The sequence below is a fragment of the Pseudophryne corroboree genome, chromosome 6 (assembly GCF_028390025.1).
Source record: "Pseudophryne corroboree isolate aPseCor3 chromosome 6, aPseCor3.hap2, whole genome shotgun sequence".
In the NCBI taxonomy this organism is placed as follows: domain Eukaryota; kingdom Metazoa; phylum Chordata; class Amphibia; order Anura; family Myobatrachidae; genus Pseudophryne; species Pseudophryne corroboree.
The window spans coordinates 60265337-60280891 of NC_086449.1; the positions used below are offsets into that span (position 1 = coordinate 60265337).

The 15555-nt window shown below is 40.8% G+C and overlaps 1 protein-coding gene across 1 annotated transcript in view; it reads left to right on the forward strand.

Annotated features, from left to right (window-relative positions):
* The window catches only part of LOC134936129 (complement C3-like), an 828079-nt gene that overhangs the window by 403607 nt on the left and 408917 nt on the right, over positions 1 to 15555 (forward strand). Inside the window, exon 17 of the mRNA XM_063931046.1 lies at positions 7986 to 8186. Within this exon, the coding sequence (XP_063787116.1) occupies positions 7986 to 8186 (201 nt within the window). The remainder of the gene's footprint in view (positions 1 to 7985; positions 8187 to 15555) is intronic.

Below are 15555 nucleotides of genomic sequence, written 5' to 3' on the forward strand. Positions count from 1 at the left end.
AAAATATGTTAAAAAAGGTGGTTGATAAAGACGGGAAAAACTGGGATTGTTTGTTGCCCTACTTGTTAATGGCCATCAGAGAAGTTCCTCAGTCCTATACGGGGTTTTCTCCATTTGATTTGATGTATGGTAGACACCCCAGAGGGCTGTTGGACGTTGCCAAAGAGACGTGGGAAGGACAGCCCACTCCTTCTAAAAGCGTTATTGAACATGTAACACAAATGCAGGATAGGATTGCAGCCGTGGTACCTATTGTCAGAGAGCACATGGAACAGGCCCAAAGTGCTCAACAGAGGGTATATAACCGGAGTGCCAAGATACGGGAATTTGCTCCTGGAGATAGAGTTCTTGTTTTGGTACCCACTGTGGAAAGCAAGTTCCTAGCTAAATGGCAGGGTCCATTTGAGATTAGGGAAAAAGTGAATGAGGTTAATTACAAAGTATACCAGCCGGGAAAGAGAAAACCCGAACAAATTTATCATGTTAACTTAATCAAACCCTGGAAAGATAGGTTGTCTCTGTCCGCGGAGCCTTGCCCTTCGGTGTCTTCACCTCGGTTGCTTCCCGCAGTGAAGGTGTCAGAGACATTATCAGCTGATCAGAAAAATCAGGTTAAAGAATTTCTCATCCAAAATAGGGAAATATTTTCAGAGCTGCCTGGCCGAACGACCATAATAAAACATGACATTGTCACAGAACCAGGGGTCAGGGTCCATTTAAAGCCATATAGGATTCCGGAAGCTCAGCGAGAAGCTGTTTCTAAAGAAGTTAAAACCATGTTAGAACTTGGAGTCATAGAGGAATCTAACAGTGTGTGGTCCAGTCCCATAGTTCTCATCCCGAAGCCCGACGGTAGCATACGCTTCTGTAATGACTTTCGTAAGTGAAATGAGGTGTCCAAGTTTGACGCATACCCCATGCCCCGTGTGGATGAACTTATAGAAAGGCTGGGAACAGCCAGGTTTCTCACCACGTTGGACCTGACCAAAGGTTACTGGCAAATACCTTTATCTGACGGCGCAAAAGAAAAAAACAGCCTTTTCGGTTCCGGAGGTGCTGTACCAGTATAAGATGTTACCCTTTGGGTTGCATGGGGCTCCAGCACCTTTCAACGGGCGATGGATAAAATTTTCAGGCCCCATAGAAAATATGCAGCTGCCTATTTGGATGATGTAGTAATTCACAGTACAGACTGGGGGTCCCATTTGGTTAAAGTACAAGCAGTACTGGACTCAATCAGAGAGGCAGGGTTAACTGCTAACCCAAAGAAGTGCTGCCTCGCAATGGAGGAGGTCAAATACTTGGGCTTCACCATAGGCAGAGGTCTGATTAGGCCCCAATTGAATAGTATTGATGCTATTCAAAACTGGCCTCGTCCAGTGAATAAAAAACAGGTAAGGGCTTTTTTGGGAATAACTGGGTACTATAGACGGTTTATTCCCAATTTTGCGACCACGGCGGTGCCGTAGTCAGACCTTACCAAAGGGAAGCAGTCAAATATGGTGAAATGGAACCCTGATGCAGAAAAAGCGTTCCAAGCGTTAAAAGTGGCTTTGTGTTCACAACCGGTATTGATAACACCAGATTTTTCAAAAGAATTTGTGGTACAGACAGATGCCTCAGAGGTAGGGATAGGGGCTGTGCTGTCCCAAACCAGAGATGGGGACGAACACCCTATCATTTATTTGAGTAGGAAACTCAATGAGTATGAAAAAAGGTATGCCATTGTGGAAAAGGAGGCTTTGGCCATTAAGTGGGCACTAGATACCTTGAGATATTACCTCTTGGGTAGACAATTCAGACTAGTGACAGACCATGCCCCTTTAAAATGGATGTATGTAAAAAGAGGCAAGAATGATCGTATAACTAGATGGTTTCTAGCGTTGCAGGACTTTAAGTTTACTGTCGAACATAGACCGGGAACACAATTGTCCAACGCAGATGCATTGTCTCGCATCTTCTGTTTGGGGGCTACAAGTGTTCCGGCCCCTAGGTCGAAACAGGGGAGGGGGATATGTGACAAGAACACTGGGATAGTGTTTGAGGGCAGGTATGTTTGTCCCAGGTTCTTGTCTTACATGTTTTAGAAAATGAAAACTTCTAGGAAAAATGCTTTGTTTTGTCAGAACCTTTTCAGTTTGCTGTAAAAGCTGGGTAAAGGCTCTGAGAGAGAGATAAGGCGAGTTCTAGACATTGGGCCCAGTTCGGGTCTTTGGCCTCACAGAGGGCTAATCAGGGTTTCAGCTGTGTAAGAGTGTTATAGGGCTGCTAGCCTGATTAGTATGGGAAGACTGCCTGGGAAGACTGGAGGGATCTGTATGAGAGAAACACACTTCCTGATACAAGTGAGCTATACAGTGTTTACTGGAGAACTCTGTGTTTTTTTGTTTAGTGATAGTTAGGAACATCTTGTGTTTAGTTAGTGCCGGACAGGCAAGTTATTTTCTTTTGGTGTTTGTTTTATTTTCTGTTTCAATAAAACTGGCCGGGGCCAGTTGTACCAGAAACTGGACTTGTGTTGTTCCTCAGCTGATGCGTGCTGCCATATTCCCCAGGAAGAGGCGCCTTGCACCCCTACAGTGTTACAATATATATATATATATATATATATATATATATATATATTTTTTTTTTTATATATATTTTTATATATATATATATATATATATATATATATAATTTTTTTATATTTATCATCTATTTCTCTATCCCTATAAACGATTTATACTTTATCATAAGAATTCTGTCTGATTTGATATATAATAGAATATACATCATATAGCTAAATATGTATAGGTGTGTATAATGTCGAACATAAACACAAGTATATGATTTTCATGAATATATGATCTTCGTTTCTCAAGTGTAAAACGCTGTAACATAAAAACCTTCTAAACATATCTTTATTTATTTTTTGGTGACCACGTCCGGGTAATATATGTATAAAAAAACAAAAAACACCATGAGAGAACGGGGAGAACGTTTCCATGACTACAAAACAAAGCTGAGACTCCGGGTCACGTGATGCGGCTTACCTGTGCGTTCCACAACATGCCAGTTCCGGTACTGAGAGACCATATGACGCGAGCAACCAATAAGATGTAGGCGGAAATACACAGAGACAGACCTAACAAAGACGTCACCACGGCACCACACACGCGCAACCGGAAGCGGGGAACTGTGAGAAGACGGCGAGCATGCGCACACGAACTTTCTAAACGCCGGAAGTGTGGCGGAAGTACCGCACCTCTCCGGAATCATCTGTTTTAATGCCCAAACCTTGTTATTAAGTAATCTACACTGCTTATTTTATGCTGTATACAGTAATGGCGGCCATTAATAAGTATTAAACATGTGCTCCAGTAAGGAGTGACTTTTTTAATGAATATGCATTAACATAGAAAGGATATGATGTCATCACTTAACTCCCAATTAGGGGGGTATATATAGGAGCTCTGTAGTACCTTGTCACTTACCCCATGAAGAAGTCTTAGAGACGAAACGCGTTGGACCTTCACCCAGAGATCTCCTGCTATATCAGTTAAGACTCTCAATACTATTTTCTCTACATTTGTGTAGCTTGGGGGAGCCTGGGGGGAGGGTTTAGCTAGAAACTATGGGTCATGCAGTGAGAATAGTGGGGATGGCGGTAGTAAACGAAATGGGGGAGAAGTTGGGGGGAGGGTAAGAGCAGGCGGTAAGGTTACTAACATGGGTACTAAAAGAGATTTTACCAAAGCACTAACCAATGACGATTACAGGTCATCATTGCTACATAAGGTGAAAGATGTCCCTAACGCAAGGGAAAATACTTATCTTAGTTGTATGTATGTAAACGCCAGAAGCATTACTGGTAAAAAGGGTGAACTAGAAATACTTGCAGCAAGCAAACAGTATGATATTATAGGCATTACTGAAACTTGGTGGGATGAATCTCATGATTGGACAGTCAATCTAGAAGGCTATACACTGTTTAGGAGAGACAGACTAAATAAAAAGGGTGGAGGGGTGTGTCTTTACGTAAAGCCGTTTTTAAAACCTGATATACAGGAATATATTCAGGAGGGGACTGTAGACACTGTCGAGACATTATGGGTAGAAATTGCATGCGGGGAAAAAGGAATAAAATAGTTAGTATTGGTTGTATGCTATAGGCCGCCTGGTATCAACGCATCTGATGAGGAATTGTTACTAAAGCAAATTGAAAGAGCAGCAGGAGTAGGAGACATAGTAGTGATGGAAGATTTTAACTATCCAGAGATAAACTGGAAAAAGGATTCATGTGATACTGCTAGGGGCAATATGTTTTTAAACACACTTAATGATAACTACTTAGTCCAACTAATTGAGGAACCAACTAGGTACAATGCAATCTTAGACCTGGTATTAACAAACAATGGGGATTTGGTATAAGGTATTATAGTAGGGGAACCCATAGGAAACAGCGACCACAATATGGTCACATTTAATATCAGTTTCCATAAACAGCCCTATACTGGCTCAACTAGGACTCTAAACTTTAGCAAATTTTGAAAAGATGAGGGTATTTTTCAGGGATATTGAATGGCAAGGTTTGTTTTTAGGAAAAAATACTACGGAGAAATGGGAGGTACTAAAATTCCTGCTAGCTAAAAATACACTCAAATATGTTCCTATGAGCAGCAAAAAAAGGAATAAAAATCATAAACCAATGTGGCTTAACAAAAAGATTAAGGAAGTTATGGGCAAGAAAAGGCGAGCATTTAAAAAATACAAATCTGACGGGGAAGCAGAGTCATTTCAGCACTATAAGGAATGTAACAAAATTTGCAAAAAGGAAATAAGAGCGGCTAAAGTAAAAACTGAAAAACTAGTAGCAAAGGAAAGCAAAGCGAATCCCAAAAAATTATTTAATTACATTAATAGCAAGAGATTAAAGAAGGAGAGTATAGGCCCTTTAAAAGACAAGTTGGGAGTCTTAAGCAAAAATTATAATGACATAGCGGACACACTAAATGAGTTTTTTTCAATAGTATTCACTAGAGAGGACCCAATTCAGGGACTGACACACAATCTCAATAATGAGAATATCCCACTGATAGGTACTTAGTTAAGCGAGGAAGTAGTCTGTGACTAATTAAAACATTTAAAGATTAATAAATCACCAGGGCCCAATGGAATTCACCCAAGGGTTCTAATGGAGCTTCACTCTGAACTGGCAAAACCGCTATCTTTGATCTTTAAGGATTCAGTTATATCAGGTATGGTTCCCAAAGACTGGCGTATAGCGGAAGTAGTGCCTATATTCAAAAAGGGAAGTAAAGCTGAACCAGGTAATTATAGACCAGTTAGTCTTACATCTATAGTGGGGATAGTATTGGAAGGTATTCTAAGAGATAGTATTCAGAAGTTCCTTGAAGTCAATGAGGTCATTTAAAGAAATCAACATGGGTTTATGAAGGACAGATCCTGTCAAACCAACTTACTTGGCTTTTATGAAACAGTAAGCGCAAACCTAGATCAGGGTAAAGACGTGGATGTAATCTTTTTAGACTTTGCCAAAGCGTTCGATACTGTACCACACATGAGACTTATCTACAAGCTACAAGAATCAGGGCTTGGAAGCACAATATGCACTTGGGTCAAAAACTGGTTAGATAATAGGGAGCAGCGCGTTGTGGTTAATGGATCTTTTTCAACTTGGACTGAAGTGCTAAGTAGTGTGCCGCAAGGCTCAGTATTAGGACCGCTATTGTTCAATATTTTCATTAACGACCTAACAGAAGGTCTAGAGAGCATGGTGTCAATTTTTGCAGATGATACCAAATTGTGTAAGGCTATAAATACAGAGGAGGATGCCGAGTCTCTTCAGAACGACTTAGTTAAATTAGAAGCATGGGCAGCCAAATGGAGAATGCGCTTCAACACAGACAAGTGTAAGGTAATGCACTGTGGTAACAAGAACAAAAATTACACCTACCTACTAAATGGGGTAAAATTAGGGGATTCTGTACTGGAAAAGGACTTAGGTGTCCTCATAGATAGCAAACTAAGCAGTAGTACCCAAAGTAGGACTGCAGCAAAGAAGGCTAATAAGATATTAGCATGCATAAAACGGGGTATTGATGCTAGGGACGAGAGTATTATACTCCCGTTATATAAATCACTAGTGAGGCCACACCTTGAATACTGTGTACAATTCTGGGCACCGTACTACAAAAAGGATATCCTGGAGCTAGAAAAGGTTCAGAGGAGGGCGACCAAACTAATTAAGGGCATGGAGACGATGGAATACAAGGAAAGGCTTGAAAGACTAGGCATGTTTACATTGGAAAAGCGGAGACTAAGAGGGGATATGATCAACATCTACAAATATATAAGGGGACAATACACAGAGCTTGCGCAGGACCTGTTTTTGGTTAGATCAACACAGAGGACTCGTGGACACTCGCTCAGGTTAGAGGAAAGGGGATTCTGCACAATACGGCGTAAAGGCTTTTTCACGGTAAGGACAATACGTGTTTGGAATTCCCTGCCTGAGGGAGTTGTAATGGCGGAATCTATCAACACCTTTAAGAATGGGTTAGATAAATTCCTATTGGATAAGGATGTCCAGGGGTATGGTGCATAGACATGCATTATAGTTACTATAAATAGGGATAAAATGCAACGGCTGACAGCAGCATCAGTCAGAAATTTGTCAAATCATCATGCATAGGAGATCACAAATAGGTTGAACTCTATGGACAATTGTCTTTTTTCAACCTCAGATACTATGTTACTATGTTATTTGCACAGGCAATCCGCACTTTATTTGAGAATTTAATATGTGTCCATTTTTTTTTTCTAAAAAATATTCATTTTTAGACAACTGCATTTTATGTAAAGGATTTTTATATACGTTTAAATATTTCTTTGGTATTGTATTTTAACCTATTCCTAGTATTGTGAAATAAATGTATATCTTATTATACATATCTTTATCTACTGAATTGGTAGGGTTCCAGCTACGCTGTGTGACAACAGTCTGTGGGTCAGGGTCAAACTCACAAGATCCAGCCGCCTGCAGCATGCCGAATCAGAATTCACTGGCACGTCCCACCTCACAGTCCAGCAGCAGCAGTTATGTGCAACGTCGCATGTAGCAGTGCAGACTGAGCGGTACCAGGCAGGAGCCATCCTATCTCCTACTGCAGATATTAGCAGGGTTCCTGGGACAGAGCAGATTAACTCAGCAGCAGCAGCAGATGCACCACAGAGCTCCACTGGAAGAGCAGCGGTCACACCTGGATCCCGCTGTGAACCACACAGGTGCTGCTGTACATGCAGGTGCCCCTTCAGGGCTTGGAGCCCAGCGGCAGGCGTCTCCATTGCCTTAGGGAGTTACGCCCCTGCCTATACCTGTGACCTGCAACATGCCTCGTGCCACATATCAGTATACTTAATTTGTGATTTTATGGCAAACATTTTCCTTCAAAAGTACTAGTGTCGCTCTAAGTTACACCAAGGGGTATATTTACTAAAGTGTGAGTTTATAGGAGTGGAGACGTTGCCCATAGCAACTAATCACATTCTAGCTATTACCTTCTAGAAGGTACTAGATAAATGATAAGTAGAATCTGATTGGTTGCTATATCAACTCTCACTTTAGTAAATGGAACCCACTAGCATCTTGAGCCATATGGTACAATAATGCTGGGTAAGTGAGAACACATCTCTAGAGTAGGATCCTATCAGAAAAAAAGTTGGACACCATTATTTATGTTTTCCGTAGGATAATGGAATAAGGTGGGATTACTGGTCTCCACGGGCTGACAACATGCCATGTTTTAGCTTTTGGAGTTTTTTTTGTTTGTTTTTTTTTGTAATAACATCCACTTTTGTTACTTACCTTAGATTGTTACAGTTATATCTGTATTTTGTTAAGTTCTTTTTTATTTTACATTTTTATGATGTAAGGGGGACTTTACAGAAACAAATGGCAATTATGTGCCTCTGTATTTTAGCATCACGGTACACGGACCGAGAGAACAAGTGCTGTCAAGACGGCATGCTTGTTAATCCCATGGGTCACAGCTGTGAGCGCCGCTCCCGTCTCATCCAGGCAGGACAGAAGTGTATTGATGCCTTCCTTGACTGCTGCAAGGCATTTGAGAAGATGAAGGCATCTGAGAAGGAACTGATGAATAACGATGACCTATCAAGAAGTAAGTAGATGCGGGTCCTGATTCAGATTTGTATGCACACGCCTACAGAATAATAATTGTTACAAGTGAAGCTGAACAATATAAACACCCAGAAGAGCCATGGGGAGAGGTAAGAGTCAGTGGGTGACAGGGAGAGTGTGACAGGAGAGAGAGAGGTGACGGGGAGAGGGTGAGAGTTAGTGGGTGACATGGGGAGAGGTGAGAGTCAGTGGGTGACAGGGAGACTGTGACAGGAGAGAGAGAGGTGACGGGGAGAGGGTGAGAGTTAGTGGGTGACATAGAGAGGGTGACAGGAGAGAGGTGACGGCTGGGGAGAGAGGCAGTGAGTGACAGGCAGTGGGAAACTGCATTAATATTGAATTAAAAAATAAAAACATTTATATGCCACTCCCCCGCCCCAACTGTTATGAACTGTTATTGAACTTTGATCGCCATTGGTGCCCCTAAACACGATAAAGCTCTTTCTGCATGTTTACATGATTAGCCTGTTTTGTAGTAAGAATTAAGGAAACCGACTGTGGTACGTAAGTTTGTGACCTACAAAGGACTGATGTTTTAAAGGAAAGAAAAAAGGGAAAGTAATGAAATATCAAGTACCTGATAAATAACATACTGTAATTAGCTTGAACCACAATAATATATATATATATTTTTTTCTGTATTTTGTCTATGTGTTGTGTGTGTTTGCATGCGGTGTTAGGTTTGTAATAGTGATGTGCACCGGACATTTTTCGGGTTTTGTGTTTTGGATTCGGTTCCGCGGCCGTGTTTTGGATTCGGACGCATTTTGGCAAAACCTCACCGAAATTTTTTTGCCTGATTCGGGTGTGTTTTGGATTCGGGTGTTTTTTTCAAAAAACCCTAATCATTTTGCTCCCATAGTATTATTAACCTCAATAACCATAATTTCCACTCATTTTCAGTCTATTCTGAACACCTCACACCTTGCAATATTATTTTTAGTCCTAAAATTTGCACCAAGGTCGCTGGATGGCTAAGCTAAGCGACACAAGTGACCGACACGAACACCTGGCCCATCTAGGAGTGGCACTGCAGTGTCAGACAGGATGGCACTTCAAAAAAATTGTCCCCAAATAGCACATGATGCAAAGAAAAAAAGAGGCGCACCAAGGTCGCTGTGTGACTAAGCTAAGCAACACAAGTGGCCGACACAAACACCTGGCCCATCTAGGAGTGGCACTGCAGTGTCAGGCAGGATGGCACTTCAAAAAAATAGTCCCCAAACAGCACATGATGCAAAGAAAAAAAGAGGCGCACCAAGGTCACTGTGTGACTAAGCTAAGCGACCCAAGTGGCCAACACAAACACCTGGCCTATCTAGGAGTGGCACTGCAGTGTCAGACAGGATGGCACTTCAAAAAAATAGTCCCCAAACAGCACATGATGCAAAGTAAAAAAAGAGGCGCACCAAGGTCGCTGTGTGACTAAGCTAAGCAACACAAGTGGCCGACACAAACACCTGGCCCATCTAGGAGTGGCACTGCAGTGTCAGGCAGGATGGCACTTCAAAAAAATAGTCCCCAAACAGCACATGATGCAAAGAAAAAAAGAGGCGCACCAAGGTAGCTGTGCGACTAAGCTAAGCCACACAAGTGGCCGACACAAACACTTGGCCCATCTAGGAGTGGCACTGCAGTGTCAGACAGGATGGCACTTCAAAAAAATTGTCCCCAAACAGCACATGATGCAAAGAAAAATGAAAGAAAAAAGAGGTGCAAGATGGAATTGTCCTTGGGCCCTCCCACCCACCCTTATGTTGTATAAACAGGACATGCACACTTTAACAAACCCATCATTTCAGCGACAGGGTCTGCCACACGACTGTGACTGAAATGACTGGTTGGTTTGGGCCCCCACCAAAAAAAGAAGCAATCAATCTCTCCTTGCACAAACTGTCTCTACAGAGGCAAGATGTCCACCTCATCATCATCCTCCGATTCCTCACCCCTTTCACTGTGTACATCCCCCTCCTCACAGATTATTAATTCGTCCCCACTGGAATCTACCATCTCAGGTCCCTGTGTACTTTCTGGAGGCAATTGCTGCTGGTGAATGTCTCCACGGAGGAATTGATTATAATTCATTTTGATGAACATCTTCTTCTCCACATTTTCTGGAAGTAACCTTGTACGCCGATTGCTGACAAGGTGAGCGGCTGCACTAAACACTCTTTTGGAGTACACACTGGAGGGAGGGCAACTTAGGTAGAATAAAGCCAGTTTGTGCAAGGGCCTCCAAATTGCCTCTTTTTCCTGCCAGTATACGTACGGACTGTCTGACGTGCCTACTTGGATGCGGTCACTCATATAATCCTCCACCATTCTTTCAATGGTGACAGAATCATATGCAGTGACAGTAGACGACATGTCAGTAATTGTTACATCACACAGTAGTACCACTTTACCTTAGAAATGTTACTCCTCACAGTAGAGCCCCTTATTTACATTGCATCACACTGAATTGCTCCTTATTCACATTAGACCACACAGTAGTGCCCTTTCTATACATTGAGCCACACAGTAGAGCACCTTATATACATAATGCAACACATTAGTAATGTATACACATAATACCACACAGTAATGCCCCATACACATGTGACACACATTATTAATGTCCTTATAAACAAAATGTGCCTTACACATTATGCCAACCTTTATTAATGGCCTTATACACATAATGCCCCTTTCACATATGCAGCACACTATTAGTGCACTTATACACATAATGACACACATACAGATGGGTCCTTGTTTATCTTGACTTTTAATAGGGTTGACTGGGCAGTCGGACTTAATCCCCCGCTGTATTGTTCTCTGTATTGTATTGCAGCTGAGAACAATAGATGAAGGGTTTATGTTAATAAATCATGTTGTGCCTAGGCGCAGAAAACTAGCCAAGATAACCGTGGACCCATCTGTAGTGCCCATTACATATTTGCCACACATTAATGCATTTATACACGAGACACATAATGCCTCTTACACATATGCCGAACACTACGCCAAAACCAACCCACCTGCACACAGCACTTATATGGCCACTAACACTGTGACTTCTGCCTCTGCTTGGATACAGATGTGTCCTCATACATCTTGCCTCAATACGCCATGCAGCAGGAGATGTCTGGCGTGAGTCAGCTGGCAGCTCTGCTAATAACAGGAGCCTTTTTTATATATAAATGTGCAAAGAAAAATGTTAGGAATAATTTGTTTGAATAAAGAACCACGAGATGATATGTAGTATGAATAATATATTAGCGTTTATTCGTATAAATAATATAAGGTCAAAATTTGCTTTTTGCAAATATGTGGAAAAATAAGTTTGGAGCACAAAATATAATAAAAATGAAAAATGAAAATAGAAATAAGAAAAAAATGAAAAATAAAAAAATAAAGTAAAAATAAAAATACAAATATTCGCAAAATAATGAATAAGAAATATATATCAGGTCAAGCTTTGTGTGCTGCGCCTGTATAGTATGAAAAATATTTGAGAAATACAAGTCCCAAATGTGTGGTGTGGACAGAGTGTGGCGTCCCACCTCTTTTCCACCTTACTGTCGTTTTGTACTATCTAGTAACACAGTGGAGATTTAAATTTCTGGAATGACAGGAATTGTGGATTCCAAAGTTAGTCACAGTAGTTTAAAGGTTATCCTCTTATAGAGGCAAGTTCTGGTCCGAATTGGATGTATATACTGCGGGGTACCCCAATGTGGATAGTGGTGGGATAAGGTGATCAGGGAAAAGGTAACTTTAAATAACCCCGGACTCCCCGCTATTCTCCTCCATTTTGAACAGCAAAAGACGCCCGCAGCCACAGACGTCTGCTATCCGTCAAAACCGGAGGGATGCGGTCATGCCTCTGGGGGGAAGGTATCACTGACTTCGGGACCCACAGGGGGACTGTCCGCCGTGAACCTTCCCTCCTACGGGGTGGGTTACCTTCTCTCCTGCGCTCGATCCCGTCAAACACTTCCACTGCTTCCTTCTGTCTTCTCTCAGCCTGACGATCGGTGCTCTGCTCGCTGGTCTGTACCCTCTCGGCCGTGCGGCTCCGTTTTTCCTCCACAAAAAGTCTCCTGTGTGTAGAATTTGTTCCGTCCAGATCTACTTCAAAATGCTGCTGTATTCTATAGTAGTATTGAAAGAGAATGGTGGTGTAATGCTCTATTTCTTCTCCAACGCGTATCGACCCGATTGGGTCTTCCTCAGGGAGTCCTTAGTCACCATCTTTGTTGAGGGCTTTTTATGCCCATACTTGATTGTGTCATCCAAGTGGGTGTGTCCATATTTCCTCTGCATGAGCTAGATGGATACAATGTGTCTTCGGATTTGCGACATGTTTAAACAGAATTGTATAGAAAACAATGAGTGCTGCATGTGGCTGTGTGCAACACCAGGGAATAGGATAAAATAAACATCTTATATTTTTTTTGTGTTGGTTTTGCAAATAATAAATTACAATACTGAGAATGAAACTGAAAATGAAATTTTTTTTTGTTTGTTTCAAATGGATTGATATAACTGTATATATTCAGTCTAACAGAATTAATTTGTGATTTATTGTTAGTCTATAGTATCAGTTTAATTATGGGGATAAAATAAACAAAATGCATTTTTTTAGAGACTTCATTTGTGATATATTATAATTATGAAGATAAAGCTGAGAGTGAAAAAATGTAGTTTCGGACGGATTGATCTAACAGTGTCTATTCTGTCTACCATAATAAATTCGTGAATTGCTAGTATTCTAACATTTCACTTTCGTTAGAGGAATTATGAGTTTTTGGCTCCTAATACCCAGTTGTTGTGTGTTATGTAGTGATTATAAATATTTGTTGGTTGATGGAAATAGATAGATGAGTGGAGGTTATGCATAAACACCTATATTGTATAACAGGGTGTATTGTTTTGGGTCTTATTATTGGTTATTTGTACACTGGAAAGTAGTTCTGGTTGTATGAAATGTCATAGTGACATAGTTAATGTCATGCTGACCGTTAATATAAATGCTGGAGGGATATTGGGCTCTAAATATCCATCAGTTCATCACTATTGACCTCACTTCATTGTCTAAATTTAGGCCTTGTGGTCTCAGTGTTTTAAGTGTGTACATCCACCTCAATTCCTCTTTGTTGATTTTTTTCAAAAAATCTCCTCATCTCCAATTTGGTGGTACTAACTTAATTCCCAGGATTTTCAAGCCTGTCGGGTTGCTGTCGTGTAGTTCTTTAAAATGCTGTGACAGATTGTGTGTCTCTAGACCGTGTTTAACATTTCTGACATGTTCTGCTATTCTCGTTTTAAGGGGTCTTGTTGTTCTCCCTACGTACTGTAGTTTGCACGGGCATTCAGCTAGGTAAATCACCCCTTTGCTGTGACATGAAAAATGTTCTTGTATCTCAAAAACTTCCCCTGTTTTGTTGGAAATAAAGTTGGTGACCCTTTTGGTGCTCACTTTGTGTGTTCTGCAGTAGTTGCAGGTGCCACAATGAAAGAAACCTTTGTTGAGTTTCTGTCCTATCATGGTAGTCTGTATTTTTTCTACTTTTCTAAGGTGACTGTGTGACAATCTCGATTTTAGGTCTGGTGCTCTTTTGTAGATAACTCTTGGCCTTGATGGGAGTTTGTCTGCTAGGATGTCGTCTTCTAGTAGGATATGCCAGTGTTTGTATAAGATCTTTTCTAACTGTCTGTTATTTGTGTTGTATTGTGTAATAAAGGCTGTCTTGAAAACTTCATTTGCTGTTTCTTTATTTTTATAGGTTAGGAGAGTATTTCTATCTGTTTCTTTTGCTTTTTCTAAGTCTTTCTCCAGAGTGTCTTCTTTATATCCTTTTTCTATAAAGTGGCATTTCATTTAAAAAACTCATAATTCCTCTAACGAAAGTGAAATGTTAGAATACTAGCAATTCACGAATTTATTATGGTAGACAGAATAGACACTGTTAGATCAATCCGTCCGAAACTACATTTTTTCACTCTCAGCTTTATCTTCATAATTATAATATATCACAAATGAAGTCACTAAAAAAATGCATTTTGTTTGTTTTATCCCCATAATAAAATTGATACTATAGACTAACAATAAATCACAAATTAATTCTGTTAGACTGAATATATACAGTTATATCAATCCATTTGAAACAAACAAAAAAAAATTTCATTTTTGGTTTCATTCTCAGTATTGTAATTTATTATTTGCAAAACCAACACAAAAAAAAATATAAGATGTTTATTTTATCCTATTCCCTGGTGTTGCACACAGCCACATGCAGCACTCATTGTTTTCTATACAATTCTGTTTAAACATGTCGAAAATCCGAAGACACATTGTATCCATCTAGCTCATGCAGAGGAAATATGGACACACCCACTTGGATGACACAATCAAGTATGGGCATAAAAAGCCCTCAACAAAGATGGTGACTAAGGACTCCCTGAGGAAGACCCAAACGGGTCGATACGTGTTGGAGAAAAAAGAGAGCATTACACCACCATTCTCTTTCAATACTACTATAGAATACAGCAGCATTTTGAAGTAGATCTGGACGGAACAAATTCTACACACAGGAGACTTTTTGTGGAGGAAAAACGGAGCCGCACGGCCGAGAGGGTACAGACCAGCGAGCAGAGCACCGATCGTCAGGCTGAGAGAAGACAGAAGGAAGCAGTGGAAGTGTTTGACGGGATCGAGCGCAGGAGAGAAGGTAACCCACCCCGTAGGAGGGAAGGTTCACGGCGGACAGTCCCCCTGTGGGTCCCGAAGTCAGTGATACCTTCCCCCCAGAGGCATGACCGCGTCCCTCCGGTTTTGACGGATAGCAGACGTCTGTGGCTGCGGGCGTCTCTTGCGGTTCAAAACGGAGGAGAATAGCGGGGAGTCCGGGGTTATTTAAAGTTACCTTTTCCCTGATCACCTTATCCCACCACTATCCACATTGGGGTACCCCGCAGTATATACATCCAATTCGGACCAGAACTTGCCGCTATAAGAGGATAACCTTTAAACTACTGTGACTAACTTTGGAATCCACAATTCCTGTCATTCCAGAAATTTAAATCTCCACTGTGTTACTAGATAGTACAAAACGACAGTAAGGTGGAAAAGAGGTGGGACGCCACACTCTGTCCACACCACACATTTGGGACTTGTATTTCTCAAATATTTTTCATACTATACAGGCGCAGCACACAAGGCTTGACCTGATATATATTTCTTATTCATTATTTTGCGAATATTTTTATTTTTACTTTTTTATTTTTTTATTTTTTATTTTTCATTTTTTTCTTATTTCTATTTTCATTTTTCATTTTTTCATTTTTATTATATTTTGTGCTCC